At 37.1% G+C, this 26622-nt stretch overlaps 1 protein-coding gene and 1 non-coding gene across 17 annotated transcripts in view; both read left to right on the top strand.

Moving 5' to 3' along the window:
• Positions 1–22983, top strand: part of PUM2 (pumilio RNA binding family member 2) — a 103759-nt gene extending 80776 nt beyond the window's left edge. For 8 of the 16 annotated variants that reach the window (XM_058427017.1, XM_032172330.2, XM_032172323.2 and 5 more), the window contains 8 exons: positions 8552–8819; positions 11531–11660; positions 13268–13402; positions 15465–15602; positions 16302–16427; positions 16658–16779; positions 17639–17831; positions 19974–21486. In XM_058427017.1, coding sequence (XP_058283000.1) covers positions 8552–8819; positions 11531–11660; positions 13268–13402; positions 15465–15602; positions 16302–16427; positions 16658–16779; positions 17639–17831; positions 19974–20105 — 1244 coding nt within the window. In that variant the 3' untranslated portion in view covers positions 20106–21486. Of the gene's footprint in view, positions 1–8551; positions 8820–11530; positions 11661–13267; positions 13403–15464; positions 15603–16301; positions 16428–16657; positions 16780–17638; positions 17832–19973 lie in introns of all 16 variants that reach the window. The other 8 variants (XM_058427021.1, XM_058427018.1, XM_032172333.2 and 5 more) reach the window with 3 other exon arrangements.
• A 2291-nt stretch (positions 22984–25274) lies between these two features.
• LOC116481311 (U7 small nuclear RNA) lies at positions 25275–25336 on the top strand. The gene has a single exon (XR_004251481.1). It is a non-coding gene; the product is annotated as a U7 small nuclear RNA (small nuclear RNA).
• Positions 25337–26622: the final 1286 nt, after the last annotated feature.

Genomic DNA, 26622 nt, shown 5'->3' with positions numbered 1-26622 from the left:
TAACTTACTACCAAATGTATTAACCAAAGGAAAGAATTTAGGCCAAATCTGACAAGGTCATATGATATATGCAGGGAAAAGCCAACAGGTTCCTATTAGGCTACTCGAACTCACCCTACTACTACTTATCTTTTGCGGGGTTAGGGGTAAGTTTTTAAAAATGTTCTCGTGTCCATCAGTCACAAGAGGAGGTAGTTTTCACTAAAGATAAAAAATTGAGGCAATTTTTGAAACTATATAACATTACCCCCTTTTGATAGTGTAATGGAAATTGACAGGGTGGTTATTGATGGAAATGATGTCATAACTAGTCTGAAGACTCTGTATGTTATGTTAACTAAGTATGTTATTACTTAGTCTGTTTAAATGCTCCTTGATGAATGAGGGGAGATTATTAAATACCTTGTATGGTGATAGTCTGCGCTTAATTTTTTTAAGTTTAACCAGTAGAGACTATAATAAAAGGTAAGATTTTTAAAAATTGCTGATAGAAAAGAATCACAATAGAAACGGAAACAACAGATTTTTATTTTGTATTTTAGAACACTTGGCTTGTAATTTGCATCTAACGTTTGCTTGCATATTGTCATAAAATTAAGAGTTTTAAGGTAGTACGTTTGACATGTTTATATTTTTATATCAGCCTATTAAAATGATGTGGAAGATTATACTTTTAAATATGCCCACTTTGTTTTTTTTAAACTCATTGTAGTCTTAGTCTTTCCTCCAATAAAATTGTTGTGTCTTTATATGGCAAATGTATAGTTATTATAAGTATTCTCACGCCTGTGATCCCAGCACTTTGGGAGGCCAAGGCAGGTGGATCATGAGGTCAGGAGATCAAGACCATCCTGGCTAACATGGTGAAACCCCATCTCTACTAAAAATAAAAAAAAATTAGCCGGGCGTGGTGGCGGGCACCTGTAGTCCCAGCTACTCAGGAGGCTGAGGCAGGAGAATGGTGTGAACCTGGGAGGCGGAGCTTGCACTGAGCTGAGACTGCATCACTGCACTCCAGCCTGGGTGACAGAGTGGGACTCCATTTCAAAAATAATAATAATTATTATTATTATTATTAAAATTTTATTCAGTTTATACCTCATGTAGCTTCAGTCATTTTGCAGACTTAAGAATGGCATGTGAGATTAAATATTCTCTAGGAAGCATAGCAGAGTATGACTGACAATTTTACATGAATTTTTTAGACATAATGGTAAACAAAAATTCAGCCTAATTATTAGCTGTACTTCTTGGATAAGTTATTTAGGTTCTCTAAGCTGCTGTCTCACAAGTAAAATGGAGATATGTCTGCCTCATAGGCTATTAAGAGGATAGCATTCTCATAAAGCAGTGTTACAAATGATGTATCATAAAATAATGGTGCAACCACCTGCCACATTTCAGAAACATAAAGATTTATACTTTAAATGCAATAGACATACAAAAAATTTTAAATTCTGAGGGAAAAAAATGAAAATGCCCCACACATTTGAGTCATTTATATATTAATCTGGAAAGAAATATTATCTTTCTGTAACTTCTGTTTTATATTTTTATTTCCGCCTTCACCCTGTGTGCCTGAACGATATTAAATTTATATGACATTAAGTATTCCAGCTTGGCCTGGCACGGTGGCTCACACCTGTAATCCTAGCACTTAGGGGAGGCTGAAGTGGGTAGATTGCCTGATCTCAGGAGTTCGAGACCAGCCTGGGCAACATGGTGAAACCCCGTCTCTACTAAAATACAAAATGTTAGCCGGGCATGGCAGCATACGCCTGTGGTTGCAGCTACTCTGGAGGCTGAGGCTGGAGAATTGCTAGAACCCAGGAGGCAGAGGTTGCAGTGAGCCGATCGTGCCACTGCACTCCAGCTTGGGTGGCAGAGCAAGACTCCATCTCTTAAAAAAAAAAAAAAAAAAGGAAAAGTATTCCAGCTAATATGATTGATTTTCTTGAATTAAAAAAAACAGGGTGACATTTGTATTAGTTTCCTAGGACTGCTGTAACAAATGACTACAAGTAGGTGGCTTCAAACAATAGAAATTTTTTCCACTCAGTTCTAAAGACTGTACATCTGAAATCAAGATGTCAGCAGGACTATGCTCCAAAGGATCTAGGGGACAACCTTTCTGTCTCTTCCTGGGTTTTGGTGGTAGTTGCTGGCCATCTTTGATGTTCCTTGGCTTGTAGATACATCACTCCAGTGTCAGTATCCATCATCACATGGCATTCTCCCCATGCATCTCTAAATTTTCCATTTCTTATGAGGACAGTGATTGGATGATAACCCATCCTGATCCAATTTTAACTTGATTATATTTACAAAGACGCTTTTCCCAAAGAACGTCACATTCACAGGTACAGGGGGTTAAAACTTGAATATGTATTTGGTGGGGAATGTCGTCCCGTTTGCCCCCTCATTTCCCAAGTCTGAATCCAAAGTCTTAGCCAGTTAAGTAATGGGGTAGAAGCTGGAAGAACTTTGGGCCACATAGTGGAAATTTTTTTTTCCTCAATTGGATGACTTACAACATTTATAAAAACTGACTTTTTGGAGGCCACAACACAGTACAGCATTTTATGCACAATTTGCTTATCACAGTATCCAACATAAAATCTTCAACAAATGGTAGCTACCTTTTAAAAAGTTATTGTATATAGGACCATATTAATGTGCAGATAATAATGTGAGCTGGGCTCGCAGATAGTTGCCTTTTTCAACAAAATAATAAATTACTATATGCCATGGACCCTCAAGGACTAGCATGTAGTACCAACTATGGGGATTTAGAAACATGTAATCAAGATCCCAAGGCGATTCATGTGCATATTGAGAAGCACTCTTCTGTCTTTTCCCCCACTTAAGTTTTCCCACTAAAGCCAAGCAACATGCAGATAGTTTTGAAAAGTAATCAGAAAATACTGAACTAAAAGTACTGAGTTGCCCTCTTTATGGAGTAGAAGTAGCTAAATGCTGTAAAATACTCTGTCCTTGTTTTAGACGTTCCCAGCTACTCCTTCTGTATCTTTGATTCTTTGCCTACTGCAGCTATCATCTTTCAATTTATTGTGATTTCCAGAGCCTTGGCTTCTGAAACAATTACTTAGTAGCCTATGTGTAGTTGTATCCTGTTCAGGACCCAAAAATGTATATATACGTGTGTGTGTGTGTGTGTGTATATATATAAATTATTTTTAATGCAATAGACATACAAAAAATTTTAAATTCTGAGGGAAAAAAAAGAAAATGCCCCACACATTTGCGTCATTTATATATTAATCTGGAAAGAAATACTATCTTTCCGTAACTTCTGTTTTATATTTTTATTTCAGCATTCACCCTGTGTGCATGAACTACATTAAATGTATATGACATACATATATATATTTTGTTTGTTTTGTTTTGTTTGTTTAGACAGAGTCTTGCTCTTGCCCAAGCTAGAGTGCAGTGGTGCAATCTCTGCTCACTGTAACCTTCGCCTCCTGGGTTCAAGCAATTCTCCTGTCTCAGCCTCCCAAGTAGCTGGAAATACTGGCATACGCCACCACACCCAGCTAATTTTTTTACACATATATATAGTGGATACGGGGTTTCACCATGTTGACCAGGCTGGTCTTGAACTCTTAACCTCAAGTGATCCGCCCACCTCAGCCTCCCAAAGTGCTGGGATTATAGGCCTGAGCCACTGCATGGGGCATACTTACTTTCATTTTTATTTGCAATTAGTAGTTGAAAATCTGAAATGAAGCATTAAATTATTTTTATTCTAATTAATTAGTCCCCATACTCTTCTATCGGAATATCCTTCAGGTAGATTTTCCAGAAGGAGTAATTATGTATGTCTTAAGTAAGGGTCAGGAATCTGTATTCTTATAAGAATGTACAGGCCTCATAGATTGAGTAGCTGTCATTCTAATCTCAGAGGGTAGAAAATAATGAAAAATGAAGGCTAGACAGATTTATTTATTTTGTGGTGGTTTCACTTACAGTCTCCCCCAACACCCCCTGCCCTGTGGAGGACCTGCCTTACTTATCTCCACAGATTTTGCATCTTTGGATAAAGGTGGAACTTGTAGATACGGAGGTCTTGCCTTTCATATCCATAGGTTACATAGGGCCAAACTACTGGAGTTCAGCTTCCACAGATTTTTGGTATCTTGTGTGGGTCCTGGAACCAATTAAAGTTCTCATGAATGAACATGAAAGATGTAAATAGCACAGAAGATTGGCACACTGTCATATGCGATAAGCTCTGGCCTAAGGGTCTTGGCTGACTAGCTGCATGTCCCATACCTTTTGGACCATTGGACCATAGTGACCTCATCTGTGAAATTATAGTACTGATCTACATGTCCTGTATACACTCTTAGGCAGATAGTGATTAAACAGTCATGAATGGTAGTGGGGACTGAATGACAAAATGAAAAGACCTTATCTCTTTAATACTTTTGGAGCAGAACATAGCTGCTTTTAGACTACCAGCAGCAGAAGTATGAATATGGATGATCTGTTTATGTGTTTATTTTTAATCAATTCTGGGATAATTTGAGACTAATGGGAAAATTGCAAAACTATACCCTTCAGCCATGTTTTCCAGATGTTACCGCTTTATCACATTGGCTGTATGATTCTCTCTCCCTCCCCTCATCCACAACACTATGTGGGTTTACTTTTGAAAGGAAGTTGCAAGTGGGCCAGCGTGGTGGCTCACCTCTGTAATCTCAGCACTTTTGGAGGCCGAGGCGGGCGGATCACTTGAGGTCAGGAGTTTGAGAGCAGCCTAGCCAACATGGTGAAACGCCATCTCTACTAAAAAAAATACAAAACTTAGCCGGGCATGGTGGTACGCACCTGTAATCCCAGTTACTCAGGAGGCTGAGGCAGGAGAATCGCTTGAACCCAGGAAGGGGAGATTGCAGTGAGCCAAGATTGCGTCACTGCACTCCAGCCTGGGCAACAGTGAGACCCTGTCTCAAAAAAAAAAAAAAAAAAAAAAAAGGAAGTTGGAGGCATGATGTCCCTTACTCAAAAGTAACATTAGTGTATGTTTCTTGACAATAAGTATATGTTTTCCTATAACGACAATTAACTGAAGTCAGGAAATTAACACAGATAAACCACTCATCAAAGCAGCCAACTTTATTCAAACTTTGCTACTTATCACACTGATTACCTTTATAAGAAAGAGAAAGATTGATTTGGGGGACCATTGTCAAATTGAGGATCACAGATTACTTTCATCACTGCTCTTTTCTTTAATCTTGAACTGTTTCTGTTTTTTATGACCTTGACATTTTTAAAGGGTATAGGCCTGTTTTATAGAATGTCTCTCAATCTCCAGATACTTCAGATGACCTGCTTTCAATATTTAGACAACAAAATTTTAAATGTCTAATGTATGTTAAAAATCGGGTTTTACACACTTACTTGTAAGAGAAAAGGTATGCTTCCCTGGGTGAAATTGATTTGTGATAGTTCATCCTTTCAGTGAATTAGTTTCTGGAGAATTTTTTTTTTTTTTTTTTGTGGGGGGGTTGTTGTTGTTTTGTTTTGTTTTGTTTCGTTTTTGAGACATGGTCTTGCCCTTGTCCAGGCTGGAGTGCAGTGGCACAATCTCATCTCACTGCAACCTCTGCCTCCCAGGCTCAAGCGATCCTTGCAACCTCACCCTCCCCAAGTAGCTGGGACTACAGGCACACACCACCACTCCTGGCTAATTTTTGTATTTTTTATAGAGATGGGGTTTTGCCATGTTGCCCAGGCTGGTCTCAAACTCTTGACCTCAAGCTATATGCCTGCCTCAGCCTCCCAGAAATGCTGGGATTATAGGCGTGAGCCACCGCACCTGGCCAAATTTGTGAATTTCATATATGACAAGAACACTTAGTCTTCTAGAACTGAATGTCTACGGTTTTTTTAAAATTCAAGGCAGTGTAATATTATTAGACAGATATTGTATACCATGTGCACAGGAGTTCTGTTGTTAGGAGCTGATAGAATATAAATAAAAGAGTACTTAGATATGGGAGAAATTCCTGGTGCTTACTGGCAGGATATTTGGGAGGTACCAAATAAAACCGGCTTCTTCATTTCCTGGGGTGAGTATGTGTTTTGAATTTGGTATCAAAAATCTTTAATGCATTAAGGGTATGTTTGAGGTAATGATAAGAAATAGTAACAAGTAAGTGGGGTGGGGGGTATGAACAGTTAGGGTGCTACTAAGAAATTTGTGTGAAAAATAGGTTTGGAGTAATGACTTGAAAACTAGGTTGAAGATCTTAGAGCATGTACTCTTACCAGGATGTTGTGGGGTTTTATCATAAAGTGACATCATCAAAATGGACTTTGAAAGGAAAAATACAGTCGATGTGTATAAAAATGGATTGGTGAATCTTAAAGTCAGCTGATTAAGAAAAAAATTTGTAACCAGATTGAAATGATAAGCAAAGCACCCCTGCCCTTCAAAAAGGGCAAGGATGCTAGAGAAAACCCAGTGGCTGTGCAGGATGGTGATAAGGACCCAATTATAAAGAATCAGATGGGCTAGTGATCAGTTATTGTTATGAACAGTTAGAAATATGTAAACAAATAATGGAAGTGGAAAGGCTGGCAGTAGTGAGACAGTATTGAAACACTGAACTCTTGAACGTTTTGAATATCATGCATGGGTGCTAAGATAGTTATGTATAACTCGACCAAACAAGAATTTGATCTTAGTGATTTTGGTGTGTAAGATAGCTTGTTCAATTACACGCTTTTTTTTTTTTTTTTTTTTTGAGACGGTTTCACTCTGGCGCCCAGGCTGGACTGCGGTGGTGCAATCTGTGCTCACTGCAACCTCCGTATCCTGGGTTCAAGCGATTCTACTGCCTCAGCCTCCTGAGTAGCTGGGATTACAGGTGCACGCCACCGTGCCCAGCTAATTTTTTTTTGTATTTTTAGTAGAGTGGGGGTTTCACCGTGTTGGTCAGGCTGGTCTAGACGTTGTTCTAGGCACCAAGTAGCTAGCATGTAGATTAATTTAATTTTACGGCTCTTGGATTGGAGATGGGGCTGGGGATTCAAATAAATAATGCATGATATGCTATGTAATAGGAAGTTCAATGAAAAAAAGTAAAGCTAGGACAGTAGGGACAGAAAGTGAAAGAGAAATGTTCTAACCCAATTTACCCTCCAGGATTTGACTGTTTTACTGGTCTCTGTCCTTATAGTTCTTTTCGACCTTTAATACCTCCGTATAGCTTTGCACTGACAGTGTATCCTTGGGACCATCTCTACCCTGTGGCCTGGATTGTATATATACTACTACTATGCGTAGAGTTTGCATATAATAATGGCATGATGCTGGTAGTGGATTTTGTTTTTCTGAACTCTACTAATGTGTATTTTACAACTATCTATACATTTTTCTTTTTTAAAAGGACACTGTCAAGTACTTTTAAACTGTTAATTGTAATTTAAAAAATTTCCTGCATGTATTTATTTTTATTTCTATTGACTGCTCTTTGATTTTCTTTCTTGGAATGGAATGTAAGTTAAAGATGTTTTTTATTTGTTGTAAATGATAAGGCTGTAGGAATAATAACTGCTGTTTATTAATACTATTGTTTGTGAAATAGTGGATTTATGTCATATATATATATATATTTTTTTTGTTGTTGTTTTGTTTTGTTTTTTTTGTTGTTGAGACAGAGTGTTGCTGTGTCATCCAGGCTAGAGTGCAGTAGTGTGATCTTGGTTCACTGCAACCTCCGCCTCCCCAAGCGATTCTCCTGCCTCAGCCTCCCAAGTAGCTGGGATTACAGGTGCCTGCCACCACACCTGGCTAATTTTTGTATTTTTAGTAGAGACAGGGCTTCACCACATTGGCCAGGCTGGTCTCGAACTCCTGACCTCGTGATCCGCCCTCCTCGACCTTCCAAAGTGCTGGGATTACAGGCATGAGCCACCACGCCCGACCTTATGTCAGATATTTTAAATAAAAATTTTAAAAGCTTAAAATAGTGTATAATTTAGATTTATTACTTAATATTGTGGCTTTTTAAAGTTCCTACCATCAGTGGTTTAAGAATTGATTTATCTTTACATAGAAGTATATATGACTGAATGCAAAAACTACGGATTTAACACTCAATGTTACTGTGTTAATAATGCGAATGAATTTCAGTCTATTTCAGTGGCTTAAAATGTAAGTTTGCTAGCAATTTAAACTTGCTTGTTAATGTAACTGAAAATTTTGTTGGTAGTTTCAGTGTTCTGGCATTGATAAGAGTGCATATGACACTAGATCATATAATTAAGTTTTAAACTAAGCTGCTGAAGAATAAATACACACTTATTTTTCTCATGTTTTCTAGTCTATCATATAGCCACATACATGAGGTATATGGGTGAGATTTTCCCCTCCCAATTTTAATTTTCTGTCATAACAAGTAGGAATTAATGGGGGGAAATATTTCTTTATTGACTGAATTTGTAGCTAAAGTAAATTTTATTTGAGGAATAACTTTGTCAAAAATACTTGCTGACCATAGCTGCTTTGTTGTAGGAGGACTGACAAATGGTAGTGGTCGATATATCTCTGCAGCACCTGGAGCAGAAGCAAAATATCGAAGTGCTTCAAGCACTTCCAGTCTATTTAGCTCCAGCAGCCAGCTCTTTCCTCCTTCCCGGCTTCGGTATAATAGGTCTGATATTATGCCTTCTGGCCGCAGTAGATTATTGGAAGATTTCAGAAACAACCGCTTCCCAAACCTTCAACTTAGAGACTTGATTGGACATATAGTTGAGTTTTCTCAAGACCAGCATGGTTCTAGGTAGGTGATTATGACATTTTCACTTCATTTTTGCTTTGGAAATTGCTGCCTTTTAAAAGCTTAAATTTTTCTGAACTTTAGTCTGCATTAAAGTTGGAAGGTTTTAAGAGCTAAAATTCGATACAGATTATATATTTTTTCTTTCATGTTAGGATAAATTGTAAAAATACAGGTTTTAATTTTTTATAGTTTTCCAGTTTTTTACAGTGAGAATATTGTTATGATGAGAATATAGCAGGCCCCCCCCCCCCATTGGGTTATTTTGATTACATCAGCTCTGTATTACATTTGTGGGCTTAAGTGACCCTCATGGTGTGTTTAAAAAATAAAGCAAACAATGTTAAATGCCTTTGTGTTGCATTATAGGTTGGTATTCAGTGTGACTTGGTTTAGATTGAAACATTTCACATTTGTTACAGGAAAATTTGGTGCCTTTTTACATTAAAACAAATGTAATACATGAGAGATACATCTGAATTAACATAGTCAAGATAGCTTAGAAAGGAAAATAGAATTGTAACACATTTAATAAGTTTAAGATATTTTCTCTCTTTATAGCTTTAAGGTAAACCTCAAGTTTTTAAGTCATTTTAGATTAGATGGTGAACAAATTTTGTCTCCCTATATAGTCATGCATCACTTAATGATGGGGATACATTCTAGAAAATACGTTGTTGTGTGAACATTAAAGAGTGTACCTGTACAAACCTAGATGGCATAGCCTACTACACACCTACTCTGTATATTGCGCCTAGGCTGCAAATCTGTACAGCATGTCACTGTACCGAATACTGTAGGCATTTGTAACAATGGTATTTGTATACCTATGCATAATAAACAATAGAAAAGATACAGTAAAACTATAGTATAAAAGATTAAAAAATCATATGCCTGTGTAGGGGACTTACCGTGAATGGAACTTGCAGGACTGGAAGTTGCTCGGGGTGAGTGAGTGAGTTGTGAGTATATGCGAAGGCATAGGACATTACTGTACACTCCTCTAGACTTTGTAAACACTGTACACTTCAACTACGCTGAATTTATTTAAAACTTTTTAAAATTAACCTTAATGTAACTTCTCCCCCCTTTGAGACAGTGTCTTACTCTGTTACCCAGGCTGGAATACAGTAGCACGATCATCACTCACTGCAACCTCAACCTCCTGGGCTCAAGCAATCCTCCCAGCTAAGCCTCCCGACTAGCTGGAACTACAGGCACGCACCATCACACCTGGCTAATTACTTAAAATATTTTTGTAGATTCAGGGTCTCACTATGTTGCCCAGGCTGAGTTTACTATAACATTTGAGCTTTTTAATTTTTTTTAACTTACTGTCTCTTGTAGTAATACTTAGCTTAGAACAGAAACACATTTGTACAGCTGTACAAAAATACTTCCTTTATATGCTTATTCTATGAGACTTTGTCTGTTTACAGATTTTTTAAACTTTCTGTTAAGAACTAAGACACAAATGCACACATTAGCCTATAAAGTGTAAAGATCATCAGTATCACTCTCTTCTAACTCCATGTCTTCTTCCACTAGGAGATCTTTAGCAGCAACACCTATGGAGCTGTCCTCTCCTATGATAACAGTGCCTTTTTCTGGAATACCTTCTGAAATCTACCTGAGGGTGTTTTACCTTTTTTTTTTTTTTTTTTAAACAAGTGGAATACACTCTAACAATAAAAAGTATACTAAATACACAAACCAGTAACTCAGTTGTTTATTATCAGATATGCACCATACACAATTATATGTACTATACTTTTTTTTTTTTTTTTTTTTTTGGAGACAGAGTCTCACTCTGTCGCTTAGGCTGGAGTGCAATGGCATGATCTCGGCTCACTGCAACCTCTGCCTCCTGGGTTCAAGTGATTCTCCTGCCTTAGCCTCCTGAGTAGCTGGGCTTACAGGCGTCTGCCACCGTGCCCAACTAATTTTTATATTTTTGGTAGAGACGGGGTTTCACCATGTTGGCCAGACTGGTCTCGAACTTCTGACCTCAAGTGATCCACCCACCTCAGCCTCCCAGAGTGCTGAGATTACATGTGTGAGCCGCTGCACCCGGCCATACTATGCTTTTATAAACTGACAGTGCAGTAGGTTTATGTCATCATGAACACCCGAGTGACGTATTGCACTATGATGTTATGACAGTTCCTACCCAATAGGAATTTATCTCCATTATAATCTTATGGGACCACCATTGTATATGTGGCTCATTGTCAATTGAAATGTGGTTAAGCAATATGTGACTGTAGTTGGCAGTTCCTTCAGAGTAACAAATGAGCCTTGTGTCACCCAGAATGGCTATCCTGGTTAGGAATTCATTCATGTTGGATGAATTTTACTTCTAAGGGTTTCCTTTATTATGTTCTAAAAGTTAGATGTTTAGTAATACATTGTATATTATGAAAAATAAATGAATAAGCAGCAAAATTTACATAATTTTCTTATTGATTATAATGTAACCAAACCAACCTAAGAAAGATTAAACATCTGTATATCCAGTTTTTTGTCACTCTAGATAAGGTATTATAAAGAAATGCTATATAACTTTTGTCCTTTTTGCTGTAAATTAGCGGTCTACTATATAAAGTATGTTAATATTTCTGGAAATAACTTGCAGTGCATATATGTGGAAGGGTAGGGTGTAATACTCAAGTGTATTAAAAAACATAGTCATATTAAAAATGTTCCCTATGTAGATTCATACAGCAAAAGCTAGAGAGAGCTACTCCAGCTGAGCGACAGATGGTATTTAATGAAATTCTACAAGCAGCCTATCAATTAATGACTGATGTTTTTGGCAACTATGTTATACAGAAGTTTTTTGAGGTAAGGATTCATGCATATTTGTATATCCACCCATCCAGCTGTTGTACACTTGATGCTAAGAAAAGCTCTGAAAGTTGGGTAAAGTCATTTTCATATAAAAAAAGATAAGTCAGGGATAAGATATTTACAAATTATATATGTGGTAAACATTTTATCCAGGATATATTATAATGAACTCCTAAAAAGTCAACAACAAAAAGACAACCCAAATGACAAATGGACAAAGGACTTGCATAGACATTTCTCTATGTAAAATAATACAAAAGGCCAAATAGGCCATGAAAAGATGCTCATCATCCTTACTAATCAGGGAAATGCAGATCAATCTCACAATGAGATACCATTTTATACCTACTAAGATGGCTGTAATTGAAAAACATAAAATCAGAAAATAACAAATGTGGATGAGGATATGGAGAAATTAGAGCCCTCATAAATTGCTGGTGGAAATGTAAAATGGTGTAGCTGCTATGGAAAACAGTTTGGCAGTTTCTCAAAATTAAATATTGAATCACCACACAATCCAGCAATTGTACTCCTAGGGGTACAGTTGAAAGCAAATGAATTGAAAGCAGAAACTTGAACACCAGTATACATTGCATCATTATTCACAATAGCCAAAAGGCGGAAACAGCCCAAGTGTCCGTCAACAGATGAATAAATACAAGTGGTATATGTGTACATTATAGAGTATTATTCAGCCATAAAAAGGAATGACGTTCTGATACATACTACAACATGGATGGACCTTGAAAATACTAACTTAAGTGAAATAAGCCACACACAAAAGGACAAACATTGATAGTGATCTACCAGTTTGAAATGTCTAGAATAACTAATAGTGGCATAAAGTAGATGAGGGCTTACGGGGCCTAGAGGAAGAAGGGTTTAGAAAGTTATCGTTTAATGGATACAGCATTTGTGTTTGAGGCCACAGAAAAGATTTGGAAACAAATAGTGATGGTGGTTGCACAACAGTGTGAATATAATTAATGCTACTCAATCACCTAGCTAAAAATGGTTCAAATGACAAGTTTGTCACAAAAAAAATTTTAACATGAACCACTTTAAATGAAAATTTGCTGTTAATCCTGATTCATATTTGAAAATATAAAGCATTGGTAGTCAATCTTTGGTGAAGTAGTTAATGAATAACACTATAGTCTTTGGATTTATAGATGTGTGTTGTTTTACAGTTTAGCCAATTTTTAAATTCATAAGCATCTGTGTTGTAGCTTAATGACTTTAACAATCATATCAGAATGTAGTTTGATGATTATCTGGGTGAGAGTTTTGGTGGTCAACGTATGGCTAAGAAAGTTATATATTAAAGATGAAGGGTTTTGTAAAGATGTTCACTTTAAAAGAGTTTCTTTAAAAGGTAGTTAACATATTAGTAACAAGGAAATGTTAGTAAGACTTAACCCAAAGAACTAATAAAATTATTATTGCAAACATCTCCCAGTCTGTCTTAATTAGCTTCTACCTTAAAGCCCCTGCCCTACATAATTACTGATAGAATGAATAGACTGCAAACACTGCCTTACTCAAGTTCAACAAAGCAATATTAAGGTCACTTGTTATTAATGTTATATCTTTTCTGTCAGTTTGGGAGTCTGGATCAAAAATTAGCCCTGGCTACTCGTATTCGTGGTCATGTTCTACCCTTAGCCTTGCAGATGTATGGCTGCCGCGTTATTCAGAAAGCATTAGAATCTATTTCTTCTGACCAGCAGGTAATTGTAAGTTAAGACAAAATTTTTGTATTATTTTATTCAGTTTTTAAATTATTACGTTTTTAATCTTACAATAATCTTGAAGTGAAAAGACTTAAATATTTCCACAACTAGACTAAAATGTTGTTACTGTGTCCTAAATAGCAGGCTACTAATTAGAAGTCACAAAGTAGATAATTTCTAAATGAAGATATTTTAGCACCTGTGTGGCAAGCAGAATGTTAAATGATGAGTGTTTTTATTACTACTTGCTTACTTGATTTTCTGCAGTGTGAGAATGCATGTTACTATTTTCCAGTGTTTATTTTGACGGTGTCTAATGTTTCTATTATAAGAAGAAAATTTTTGGAACCAATAGCATTACTATATGTCAGTTTTATTTACATATATGAAAATGTTTTTTTAAATATATAGCCCAGCAGAAAAGTAACTTAAGAATTCTCTTTAAAAATTTATAATTTTTTTAGAAAAACAAGAACACATAAATTAAATGAGAAATATTCTGTTATTGGATGGAAAGTCTAAATATCTCATATTAATAAAGGAATTATTGATCAAAATAATGCTTAAAATCATTTGAAATAGACAAGAATATTGAGAGTAGGGGGATGAATTTAAAAATGCTGATCCACCAGATTTTTAAAATACACTGTGAAGCAACACTAATTAGTGGGGTTATTGTATATAAGATTAAACAGACTTTTAATAAGAAATTAATGGCCCCAAGTCAATACTGTTTTCTGACTACATGACTACTTTATATATTACAGTGAAAGCATAAGACTGAAGGAAATAATTATTTCTTAAAAGGTAATGGTAATTTAAGTTTGGAAAGAGATTGTCTTTGACTCATACAATAAAAGAAAATTTCAATAAATACTAATATACGGATGGATGGCTATATATGTGTATATATTCATCACTGCATTAAAATCTGTGAGAAAATACTATTATTCCTCCAGAGGAAATTCTGTGTTTTACAGTAATTTTAAGATATGTCACAATGGAGAAATATAAACACATTGAATTATTTAAAAGCTTAGAAACTTCTGTGACAAGTTTCTAACTGGTATAGATATTTTTTAAATGTCTTTGATATTTAAAAATAAAAGCATTAGCAGTAAGTCTTTGTTGAAACAGTTAATGAATAACAGTATTGTTTGGATTCCTTTTTTTTTTTTTTTTTTTTTTTTGAGACGGAGTCTTGCTGTGTCGCCCAGGCTGGAGTGCAGTGGCGCAATCTTGGCTCGCTGCAACCTCCGCCTCCCAGGTTCAAGTGATTCTCCTGCCTCAGCCTCCCAAGTAGCTGGGATTACAGACATGCGCCACCACGTCTGGCTAGTTTTTTGTATTTTTGGTAGTAACCGGAGCCATGTCGCCAGGGCTGGTCTCAAACTCCTGAGCTCAGGTGATCCACCAGCCTCAGGCTCTCAAAGTGCTGGGATTACAGGTGTGAGCCATCGCACCTGGCTATAAGCACTTTATTATAAGAGCATTTTATAAAAGAACAAAGATATCTGACATTAATTCTTCCCTTAGGGAATTATTGAGTTAATATGTAAAAATCACATAGCCCATAAGTAGTCATCAACTTCTTAGCCTTTTCTATGTACTTGATAAACTCACTCAGCCATTAAAAATAATTCCTTTGGTGGTGGAGGTGGTACTAAGTAAGGCAAAAGTGTAGAATTCTGAATTAGTCATGTTAGTTACCGCCCAATAAATATTAGCGGATGATTTACACGGTGAAGACAGTTTAAATACAGCAAGTTCGGCATCACTACGTTGTTTCAACATACATCATTTCCATTTATAATCCTGCAGTATGTTTTAGTAATTTTCACTTTTCAATGGTTTCTGCTAATTATACTACAAGAGAAAAAAATTTAAACCCTTGACAAACAGGAAATAATATTTTTGAATATATTTTTGTTCCTATCTCAGTATTTTTAATACTGAGATACATATACTGAGATTTTTAATATTTTTAATTTTTAATACTGAGGTAAAATATGCTAGTATTTTCTCGTTTGAGGTAATAATTTAAATGACATCCTGTCTTTTGCAGAGTGAAATGGTAAAGGAGCTGGATGGTCATGTGCTCAAATGTGTGAAAGATCAGAATGGAAACCATGTTGTACAAAAATGTATTGAATGTGTTCAGCCACAGTCACTGCAGTTCATCATTGATGCTTTCAAGGGACAAGTATGTTTGAGTTTTGGCCTATAATTTGTTAGCAGGGCATTATTTTAGAATTTTGAGTATCAACATGTTTTTCATAAGTCACTAGTTAATACCCAACACTTATATACAAAAATAGGATACGAAACAGTAAATGTACATTAATTTCTTCCTCTTTCATAGTCAGTAGATAGCTTCATTTTTCTGAAGCTGCAAAACAGAAATAGTTTAATCACATTACTTTAAGAAGTAAAGGTAATCACTGTTAGAATTATTTTTTATTTATACGCAACGATGTTTTCAGGTTTACTCAGAGAAGGGAAGGAGGTTTGGAGAAAGACGTAAGACTGTATAATAAGACAGAAAACGCATAGCAATTTGTAACTAATACATAGTAATTCATATTTCTTAATGCTGAACTACCCTTTCTCTTTTCACCCATTCATTCCCATTGTTACATAACCTCAGGTTCAGGTAAAGTTCTGGTTAGATTCCTTTTGATCAAACATTTTCAGCTCCTAAATGGAGTGCTCCCTGTCCCCACTCTCCAGTCTTTGCTAACATGGTGGTAGTCATATTAAATGTGAGTTCATCACCCTTCTATTTTAAACTGCTTTTAGGTGTTGTCAAAAAAAAAAAAAACAAAAAAAAAAACAGTCTGCTTCATAGAACTGTTCAAAAATGTCAGAGAATACAAATTTTAATTCATCTAATTGTCCTCAGGTATTTGTGCTTTCAACTCATCCTTATGGCTGCAGAGTAATTCAGCGCATCCTAGAGCATTGCACTGCAGAACAGACCTTACCTATCTTAGAAGAACTCCACCAACATACAGAGCAGTTGGTACAGGTATAAATTCCCTAATAATTTGACATGTTTATATATTTTTGGAAATTGTTTTAATTTTTAAAAGAAATACAATTTGTTATTAAACACACTATAGAAAGAGTGAGACAAAAGCCTGTTGTATTCTCCTAACTACACTACTGGATTTTTAGATGAAATGATTAACATGTCTTTAAAGAATATCATTCTTAAGGAATGACTTAGGGAAAGTAATTTTTAAATATCTGTCTTAGGATCAGTATGGCAATTACGTTATTCAGCATGTACTGGAACACGGTCGACCTGAAGACAAGAGCAAAATTGTTTCCGAAATCAGAGGAAAGGTTTTAGCCCTGAGTCAACACAAATTTGCCAGGTATTGCAATACTTTGTAATTTCAGGGGTCAATTCTTTCAACTCATTGACTTTTATTAGTTATCACAGAAATACGTGTAGAATGTAGCATTAAACTATAGTCTTTTTTTTTCTTTTTGGTATCATTAAAATGCACCTACAGAACATTGCTTTTATTTTTTTAAAATCTACATAACAAATTAGCTTTGCCCACATATGTTCATTTATGAAATCTGTATTTGGAAAATAATTTTTCCCGACACTGGAAATGCAGATTTATTTAGTACATGTTCTTGAAAGCCTCACAGCTTTAATGATTTGGTTTTCTTTTTTTGAAATACAATTTTAAGAGACCTGTAACCAAACTTGTGGATGTCAAAATGATGTAGGTTGTTCCATGATACCAATTTCTGTTATAAAAGTAATTGGCTGGGTACAGTGTCTCCCACGTGTAATCCCAGCCAGCACTTTGGGAGATCAAGGCAGGAGGATCAGTTGAGCCCAGGAATTCGAGATCAGCCTGGACAACATAGAGGGAGATCCTTTCTCTACAAAAAATTATCCAGGCATGGTGGCGCATGCCTGTAGTCTCAGCTATGAGGGAAGCTGAGGTGGGAGAATCACTTCAGCAAGGGAGGTCAAGGCTGCAGTGAGCAGTGATAGCGTCACTGCACTCCAGTCCGGGTGACAGAACAAGACCCTGTCTCAAAAAAATAAATAAATAAAATAAAATAAAATAAAATAAAAGTAATCATAAGACAAGAGAATCCCATCCTGACTTCTGTTTTATTGTTCATTGGAGAAAATTCTTTCAAAAGTCAAGGAAATTTTGCTGTGAAGAAAAAAATAACAAAGCTTTGTTTATCTGCTTTAATTTTTAGCAATGTAGTAGAAAAGTGCGTTACTCATGCCTCCCGTGCTGAGAGAGCTTTACTGATTGACGAGGTTTGCTGCCAGAACGATGGTCCTCACAGTGCCTTATACACCATGATGAAGGACCAGTATGCGAATTATGTGGTTCAAAAGATGATTGATATGGCTGAACCTGCTCAGAGAAAGATAATCATGCACAAGGTAATGCAGCATATAACACTCAGATAATTGTTTGTCTTTGTGTTTAGGCTACACATTTAACCTCCTTGGGCTTTCATTTCTTCCTGTATGTTATAACTGGAGGAAAAATTAAAACTGATGGATATCCTTTGGCAGATATATTGGTATGCTTTCCATTTTTGTTCTTAAGGTTATCACGGCCAGGCACGGTGGCTTTTGCCTGTAATTCCAGCAGACTGGGAGGCTGAGGTGACAAGATCACTTGAGCCCAGGAGTTCGAGACCAGCCTGAGCAATGTGGCAAGACCCTGCCTCTACAAAAAAAAAAAAAAAACAGACAAGCATCATGGTGCAACCCTTTAGTCCCAGCTACACTTGGGAGGCTGTGGTGGGAGACCACTTGAGCCCAGGAGTTCAAGACCAGTCTGGGCAACATAGACCCCCATCTCTACAAAAAATTTAAAAATTAGCTGGGTATGACGATGCATGCCTGTGGTCCCAGCTACTCAGGCAGCTGAGATGGGAGGATCGCCCGAGTCCCAGAGGTTGAGGCTACAGTGGGCTGTGTTCATGCCAGTGCACTCCAGTCTGGGCAACAGAGCAATACCCTGTCTCAAAAAATAAATCAGTCATTCAAAAGAAATGGAATCATATTCATTTCTCATCTGTTACCTATGTTTTACATTGTTCTTTTTGCCTTCATCTTATTTAACTGTACAGTTGCCCCTCAGTAACTGGGGGATTGGTTGCAGGACCCACCCACTCCTGTGCCAAAATTCACGGATGCTCAAGTCCCTTATATAAAATGGTGTATAGTATTTGCATATAACCTAAACATATCCTCCCATATACTCATCTCAAGATTACTTATGATACCTAATACAATGTCAGTGCTATGTAAATAGTCATACTGTAATGATAAGTAAAAAACCTGTTTAATACAAACTTTGTCATTTTAAAAAATATTTTTGATCAGTGGTTGAATCCACATAGTTGCCATGCAGATGGCGGACTACGTTTAATTTACCATAATACATGGGTTGAACATTGATTTTAACCTAATACATTTTTCTAAGTAGAATTTTGTGTTTATGTTGTGGGGAGGTAGTACTAACTCATAAAATTCCCTTTAAGCTGTTTACTCTCTGTATCCTCCTCCTAGAATCTAATAATTCTTTAAGAAATTAGTAATTGCAGCAGGAAAACTTATAAAGGAAACTAAAAGAAAGAACACTGAAAAAAACACTTATTTTGAATACTCTTGATCTGGATGTATTCATTTACAAAACGTGGAACAAATTACATAACCCCTTTGGTCCTCTCCTCATATAGAGAGAAAAATGATATCTTAGGATTCCTTCCATCTATAAAAGTGTTTTGGCCTTCTGATTTTTAAAATTCATTCAACTTGATGTAAGTTTTCCTTTCTTTTTCTTTCAAGACAGGGTGTCTGTTGCACAGGTTGGAGTGCAGTGGTGTGATCTCGGCTAACTGTAGCCTCAACCTCCTGGCTCAAGCCATCCTCCCACTTTAGTCTCCTTAGTAGCTGAGATGACAGGCATGCATGCTTATAGTTTTGTTTATATTTTGTAGAAATGGGGTCTCGCTATGTTGCCCAGTCTGGTCTCAAACTCCTGGGCTCAGGTGATCCTCCCACCTTACCCTCCCAAAGTACTGGCCTCTGAGTGTCTACCTATCTTTTAATTCAGTGTTTCTGCTGTAAACTAATGAATGTAAAAAATTGCAATCTTATTTTTAACAGCTACATTAGTTATTTAACTGGTATCATATTTATTATATTTGGATCGTCCCTAATTGTTTAATTGTTATAAGTAGTGCTTTGTACAAAAGTCTTTTCGTAATTTTTTTGGTGGAATAAATTCCTGGATGTGGAATTACTGGGTAACTTGCTATGTTTGGGGCCTCTGCCTGTTTCCACGTGACATAGTTAGATGTAGTGTTTTATTCATTGAACAATTTCGAGAACAGATGTTTGGAGGGATTGAGCGGATCACAACTGCTTTTGCAAAAAGTAGCATTCTTTGGATTTAAATTTTTTTAAATTGCAGTTATTCCTCTAAATTACCCAGAATTGGGGGTGCTTTTTTAAGAAATCAGAAACTAAAATGACTTAGATTTTCAAAGCAGATTATTTGTTTTTCAGATTCGACCTCACATTACTACTTTGCGCAAATACACATACGGGAAGCATATACTGGCCAAGTTGGAAAAGTATTATTTGAAGAATAGCCCAGACCTAGGACCTATTGGAGGACCACCAAATGGAATGCTGTAAATTACAGGAGCAAGAGAAAGAAGATAATTTAACCATGTGAAAATTTTTTTGTGTGTGAATTATCAAAACACAACTCAACTATGAATCTTCAATTTTTTTTTAAAGCAAAACTATTTATTGACTTTATTCATCCATTTGTAAATTTTTTAAGGTTCTTGTGTATATTTGGGGGGTGGGGGATGAATTATAAATTATATTCAGCCCTGAGTGGAGACCTATCAGATTGGATTGCTGGCAAAGCACAGAATGCCTGTATATGATGTAACTGTATCAAAAATAAAAAGCTGTCACATATTTTGTAAATTTTTACCTTGTAAAGTCACAAAAATAGTTTTTAAAGGAAAAAGTACAGTATTCTTTTAATAAACTGGCTCACAGTCTGGTAGGTCTACAACCCCATAGCACAACAGGTTTATAGAGATGTATATAGAATTATAGTCCTTATTTTTTTCCTTTGCGTGAAACCTTTTATAACAGATTAACAATCAACTGCATAAATATTATTAATATTTTAAAAAGAGTTAAGTTGTATTTTGATAATTCACAAACTATCATGCAAATAACGAGCAAGCAGACAAGAATAAAGTGGTTTGAGATGAAAAGAACCTAACATTATTTACAGTAGATGTGGTTTTAATACAATTACTGCCCTAAAATGTCTCTGGCAATGTACAGAAATATTGTATATACTTACATATGTAATTGTTGTAAGAGTTAAATACAAAATCATGGTGACACTTCCAATTAAGTGCACTAAATGAAAAGTTAAGTCACTTATTAACTTTTCAGTTTGGTTTGCAATGAGAAAGAGTGGAAATTTGTATTTTGTTTTGCTTATAGAATTACAGACATGTTGAGGAAGTGTTGAGCTTTATTTTGCTTTTTCATAGAGGCAGAAAGTAGGAACCAGATAGAGATGAAAAGGGGCCACTGAAAAGTGAATTTGATAGCTCAGCATTTAAGCATGATTACATATTCAGATAGCTCTTTTTGCTTTCTATAAATATATGCATTGTGTGTGTAGTAATAGATGTAAGTTTACACTTTGAAAGGAAATCTTGTTTCAATGTTTATTATAAAAGCCTTGCTAATTTAGTAGTGATGCTTTCCTTGGTTGTACAGGTGTACATTTGTAAACCTTCATGCTGTAAATGGAATTTGTTTTATCTCTTTGGGATACATTTGCATTTTAGTGTACATTTACGTCCCCGCCCTCTTTGACCTGGCAATATAGTGTTGTATAATGTAAATTTATTTCTCCAAATCGAGAGTGATTTTTTAAAAATTTTTTATCTTTATATGGTTTCAGAAGTATGAACCAGCTTTCTTTTTATTATTGTGAGATCATTTTGTTTTATAACATAGTTGTTGACTGTTAATATGGACATGCTAGAATTTGGATCACTTTCAATTGAAGTCAGGGTATTGTGCATAATAGAAAGTATTGGACTGAGATATTTGGTTACCATGGAGGCCAATGCTTTTTTCATCTTATTAAATGTGATGTGACTTTTTTCTTTGTACAGAAGAGTACTGTATTTTTGAATAGCCTACTCCCAAGTAAGAGCAAATCTGTATGATAACATTTTTTCCTCTGGACATAAGACATAACAGTAACACGATGTACATTTACAAGCGGCCTTATGTACATTTCCCAACAATCTTTTTAAGGCAAAATTGTGACCATATGTGTATAATTAAAATCGTTTTTAATCCTTTGCCTATGAAAATATTTTGGAAAAAAACTTGCTGTGTATATTCAGTTTCTGAAAGATAAAGAAAGTGCTTTGTATTTTGTTGAAGTCAGTATTTTGTATAAACATTTATGTTGACCCACTTATGTTCAGTGCTGAAAACTAAAATGAACATGCTATCTGTCAGCTGAATATGGAAGAGATCTTTTTTTACTAGAGATCTGCAGAAGAAAAGCAAGGGGATCTAAAGGTTTTATCACTTAGTTGTTCATATTATGAACCTAAAAATAATGGCATAAAGTTTGGGGATGCCAGGCATACTTTTTCATGTTTGGTGTTTAGTTATTTTACTTTTCTAACCCAACATTCCTTGGTGAGACCATTAAATCCAAACACTTGTCACCGTTCCTTCTCATAGTCACACTGGGTCATCAGCATGTCCCAGTCACTGCAGCAACACCTTGTGTGTGTTTGTTTGTTTCATTTTTTTTAAACCCACACAAAGCCGCTCTCTCACTTTTTCTTACTTTACCAACCTCAGAGTATTTTGGCCCGTGTCGAACTTTTGTTCTCAGTATCAGCCCGTGGTTTCAGGATCAAAGCTGTCATGTTGGAGATGGGTAATGGTTTTCCTGTCTTTGTACAGTTGAATTCCTAGTTTTCCTTCATCCTTGCCCTCTGTTGGCACAGGCATTCTCTCTGCAGTTTTAGAAAATGACAAGTAGAGAATATTACATTGAGAAACTAAACCCTCTTCTTGGGGTTCTGGTATTCCCATTTGTCCTAGTGCTGACAACCCAATCTTCCCAATACTTTCAGGCCTGCTCTACAAAAATACCTGTTCTTGTAGAAATTTTACAGTCTGCCATTTTGGGTGCCCACCCCAATTTTTACCTTTTAGTAAGTTGGCATGAAATTTTAGTAAAATCTGAAAATCACATTTCAGAATAAAACAATTGGGCAAAACTACCTAGGCTTTACTCTTGAGTGTCTCCTTTTGATAGGGATTGTTTCTGGACCAGTTTGTCTAAGTCCTGGCTCTTATTGGTTCATATGAAATAATGTTAACTTCACTTCTTTGTATATTATGTATAAATTAGAAAATGAAAAATGTGTGAATAACATTGTATGAAATAAACCTGGTCTTGTGTTTTTCTCTAGATAAAATACCCCTCTGTACCTCAGTTGTAACTTAAGATTGATTGCCCATTCAGGTTTACTCTGATGCAAGGAAAACAAATACACTTGTAACACGTGGGTGCTGTTCTGGAGCCACTGATTCCTGTGATGGGATTAATTCCATCCTTTGATTAGTATTTAGGATCTATAACTGCATACTTCATAGGATAAAACTTTTAGCCTGTTTCCACATGAACTTGAGGCAGTGTTGTCTAAAGGTAAACAATTTAAGTTCAGATGTGGATTTAAAGTTTACCTTATTATTTACACACCTTGTGAACTTACCTAAACCTTGAGCCTTTAATCTGTATCAAGGGATACTACTACCTAACTCATTAATTTTAAGAATTGAGAATATACAAAAGGATACCTAGAACCTACTTTTTTTTTTTTTTTTTTAAGAGATGGATTCTTGCCATATTGGTCAGATTGGTCTTGAACTTCTGGCCTCAAGTGGTCTTTTTACTTTGGCCTCCCAAAGTGCTGGGATTACAGGCATGAGCCACTATGCCTGGCCAAAAACCTAATTCTTTGTTGTTGTTGTTTGAGACGAAGTCTCGCACTGTCGCCCAGGCTGGAGTGCGATTGCGCGATCTCGGCTCACTGCAACCTCTGCCTCCTAGCTTCAAGTGATTCTTCTGCCTCAGCCTCTGGAGTGGCTGGGACTACAGGCGCACACCATCACCCGGCTGATACTTGTATTTTTAGTAGAGATGGAGTTTCACCATATTGGCCAGGCTGGTCTTGAGGTCCTGACCTCATAATCCGCCCACCGTAGCCTCCGAAAGTGCTGGGATTAGGGGCGTGAACCACCACACCCGGCCTGGAACCTAATTCTTAATGAATTGCTTGTTAATACCATTCGTGTTTTTCCGATTCCTGCTACAGCTATAAAAAGAAAAAAAGCCAGAACAATTTGATAGACTCCAAAATGGAAACCTACATAAAGCTAAGTGGGAAAAAGAAATGTCGTCATACACATTGTATTTCCTGAAATTTAACTTTGTCTTGGTTTAGGTCTCTTCTGAGCAACCCTCTTCGATTATTGACATGCTACCTCACATTGTATTGAAATTTAAAAGGTCTTAACAAGGAAATACCACATCTTCGCACCCTGGCTTAACAACCTAAGGAAAGCAGTTTCCTAAATTCACCTGGGACTATATGCCCTCATGACTACACTTTCTCCGGAAGATTTTAAAGCAGCAGGGGACAAAGAAACCCCTAAAGGAGCCCTATTCACTGTCCACCTTCCCTACCTCACTTAAAAGTATCTAGCTTAACATGCCTGGTAGAGATTAGAAAATTTGTTTATGAACAGGGAGCTGAGCAGGAAAAGAGTGCTCAGGAGTCAGGGCTCACCCCTAGGAGGCTGTTCTAAGCGCTGCACTGCAGAGGGAAGGATGGGGCCAGGACTGGGCTGGACCTTCGTTACTTGTAGGGTCCTATCCTGACTTTCCCACAGAACCTTGTGGCTGAGAGTATGTTTGTTGTTGTTTTTATTTTTATTTTTTTGACAAGATCTGGCTCTCAACTAGGCTGGAGTGCAGTGGTGCCATCACTGCTCACTGCAGCCTCAACCTCCCAGGTTAAAACAAGTTTCCCATCTCAGCCTCCCAAGTAGCTGGGACCACAGGCTCATGCCACAATGCCTGGCTACTTTTTGTATTTTTTGTAGAGATGGGGTTTCTCTATGTTGTCCAGGCTGATCTCAAACTCCTGCTCAAGCAATCCACCTGCCTCGGCCTCCCAAAGTGCTGGGATTACAGGCATGAGCCACCAGGCCTGGCCAACTCTTAAGACAATATAGGACAAGACAGCCCAAGATAGCTCCTGTAGGCAGTTTCTCCAGCTTCTACCATGTTCCATTCATAGAACTCTTTTTTTGAAAAGAGCACAAAAATCATAACTGTACGGCTTGTTAATTTTCACAAATACTCATGAATCCAGGATTTAGATGAAGTACCAGAACATTACCAGCACCCAGAAACCTTCCCATGCCCTCTTCCACTGAGTGGCCCTTTCAACCCTTTCAAAGCCGGAGAGCGCAAGTCCTGGGCCCTGTGGCCTTGGTGAGCAACGCCCTGGACTGATCAGAAAGACCCAGTGACTTGGGAAAACATTCCTCTTACCGATAAACTTGAAGCAACTCATGACTGGCTCTGGCACCACCTCAGCAGAGGCAGAAGTGCCATAGAACTTTTAAAAAATGTATTTACCAAGAATTAAAACCAGGTGAAATAGTCTTGTATTTGGTAGTTTAAGGGAAAGCAATTGGCTGGATTAAAATTGATTCAAATGTCAGAGCTCTTTTGGAATTTGTCTAGCAGGTTTTCCAGTTTTTACCAGAAAACCCAACAACAGAAAGATTGATTCAAACTTTCTTGGGCATCAGAAAGTAATGATTCAGAGGCTGGGCTCTAGAATTAGACTGCCCAGGTACCAAACACTAGCTTCATATCTAGTAGGTAAGTGGTTTCATCTTTTAAGCCTTAGTTTCCTTGTGTAAGTCAAGGAAATGGTGATCTGCTGAGATTGTAAGGATTAAAGAGGATAGACGTGAAGCGCCATGGCAAGTACTCGGTACACGTTAGCTACTAAAGCAACTCCCGCGCATCACTTAGTTAAAATAAGTTTTCATTTTTAAAATTTGGTTACATGCAGCCTCTAAACGTGGTTTGGAGATCGTTTATGTTTCTGCAAATGATCAAAACTCTTGATTCAAGTTGCAGATAAATCATTAAGTCATATGTAAATTTGCCCTGATGTATACAAGCTGCCAGGATGGAGAGAAAAGCAAGGAAATCAAAGACATTGTGATGGAAAATCTTGGTATATCTCCACAAACACACACAAAAGCATATTAGAGACCTAGAAGCTGCTGAGGTTTTGTGGAGGTCAGAGTAGCTCAGGACCATCAACTAATCTCTGCCATTTCTCACCCCATCCCTTGCATGATTTTCACCAGTTTGGAAGCCTCTTGATGCTATGGTTATGCTTCAGTAAAAGAACAGGCCTGCAAATAAGTCAATTCTTTGCTGAGTGTTTGACTTAAAGAGCTACCTCCAGGCTGGGCGCAGTGGCTCACACCTGTAATCCCAGCACTTTAGGAGGCTGAGGTGGGCAGATCACCTGGGGTCAGGAGTTCGAGATCAGCCTGGCCAACATGATGAAACCCCGTCTTTATTAAAAATACAAAAATTAGGCTGAGCGAAGTGGCTCACACCTGTAATCCCAGCACTTTGGGAGGCCAAGGCAGGCAGATCACCTGAGGTCAGGAGTTCGAGACCAACCTGACCAACATGGAGAAATCCCGTCTCTACTAAAAACACACAAAAAAATAGCCAGCCATGGTGGCACATGCCTGTAATCCCAGCTACTCAGGAGGCTGAGGCAGGAGAGTCACTTGAACCCGGGAGATGGAGGTTGTGGTGGGCTGAGATCGAGCCATTGCACTGCAGCCTGGGCAACAAGAGTGAAACTCCGTCTCAGAAAAGAAATACAAAAATCAGCTGGGCATGGTGGCAGGCGCCTGTAATTCCAGCTACTCAGGAAGCTGAGGCAGGAGAATCACTTGAACCCGGGAGGCGGAGTTTGCAGTGAGCCAAGATCACACCACTGCACTCCAGCCTGGGCAACAGAGT

The sequence above is a fragment of the Hylobates moloch genome, unplaced genomic scaffold (genome assembly GCF_009828535.3).
Source record: "Hylobates moloch isolate HMO894 unplaced genomic scaffold, HMol_V3 SCAFFOLD_13, whole genome shotgun sequence".
NCBI classification, from domain to species: domain Eukaryota; kingdom Metazoa; phylum Chordata; class Mammalia; order Primates; family Hylobatidae; genus Hylobates; species Hylobates moloch.
This window is presented reverse-complemented; position numbering and strand designations above follow the sequence as displayed.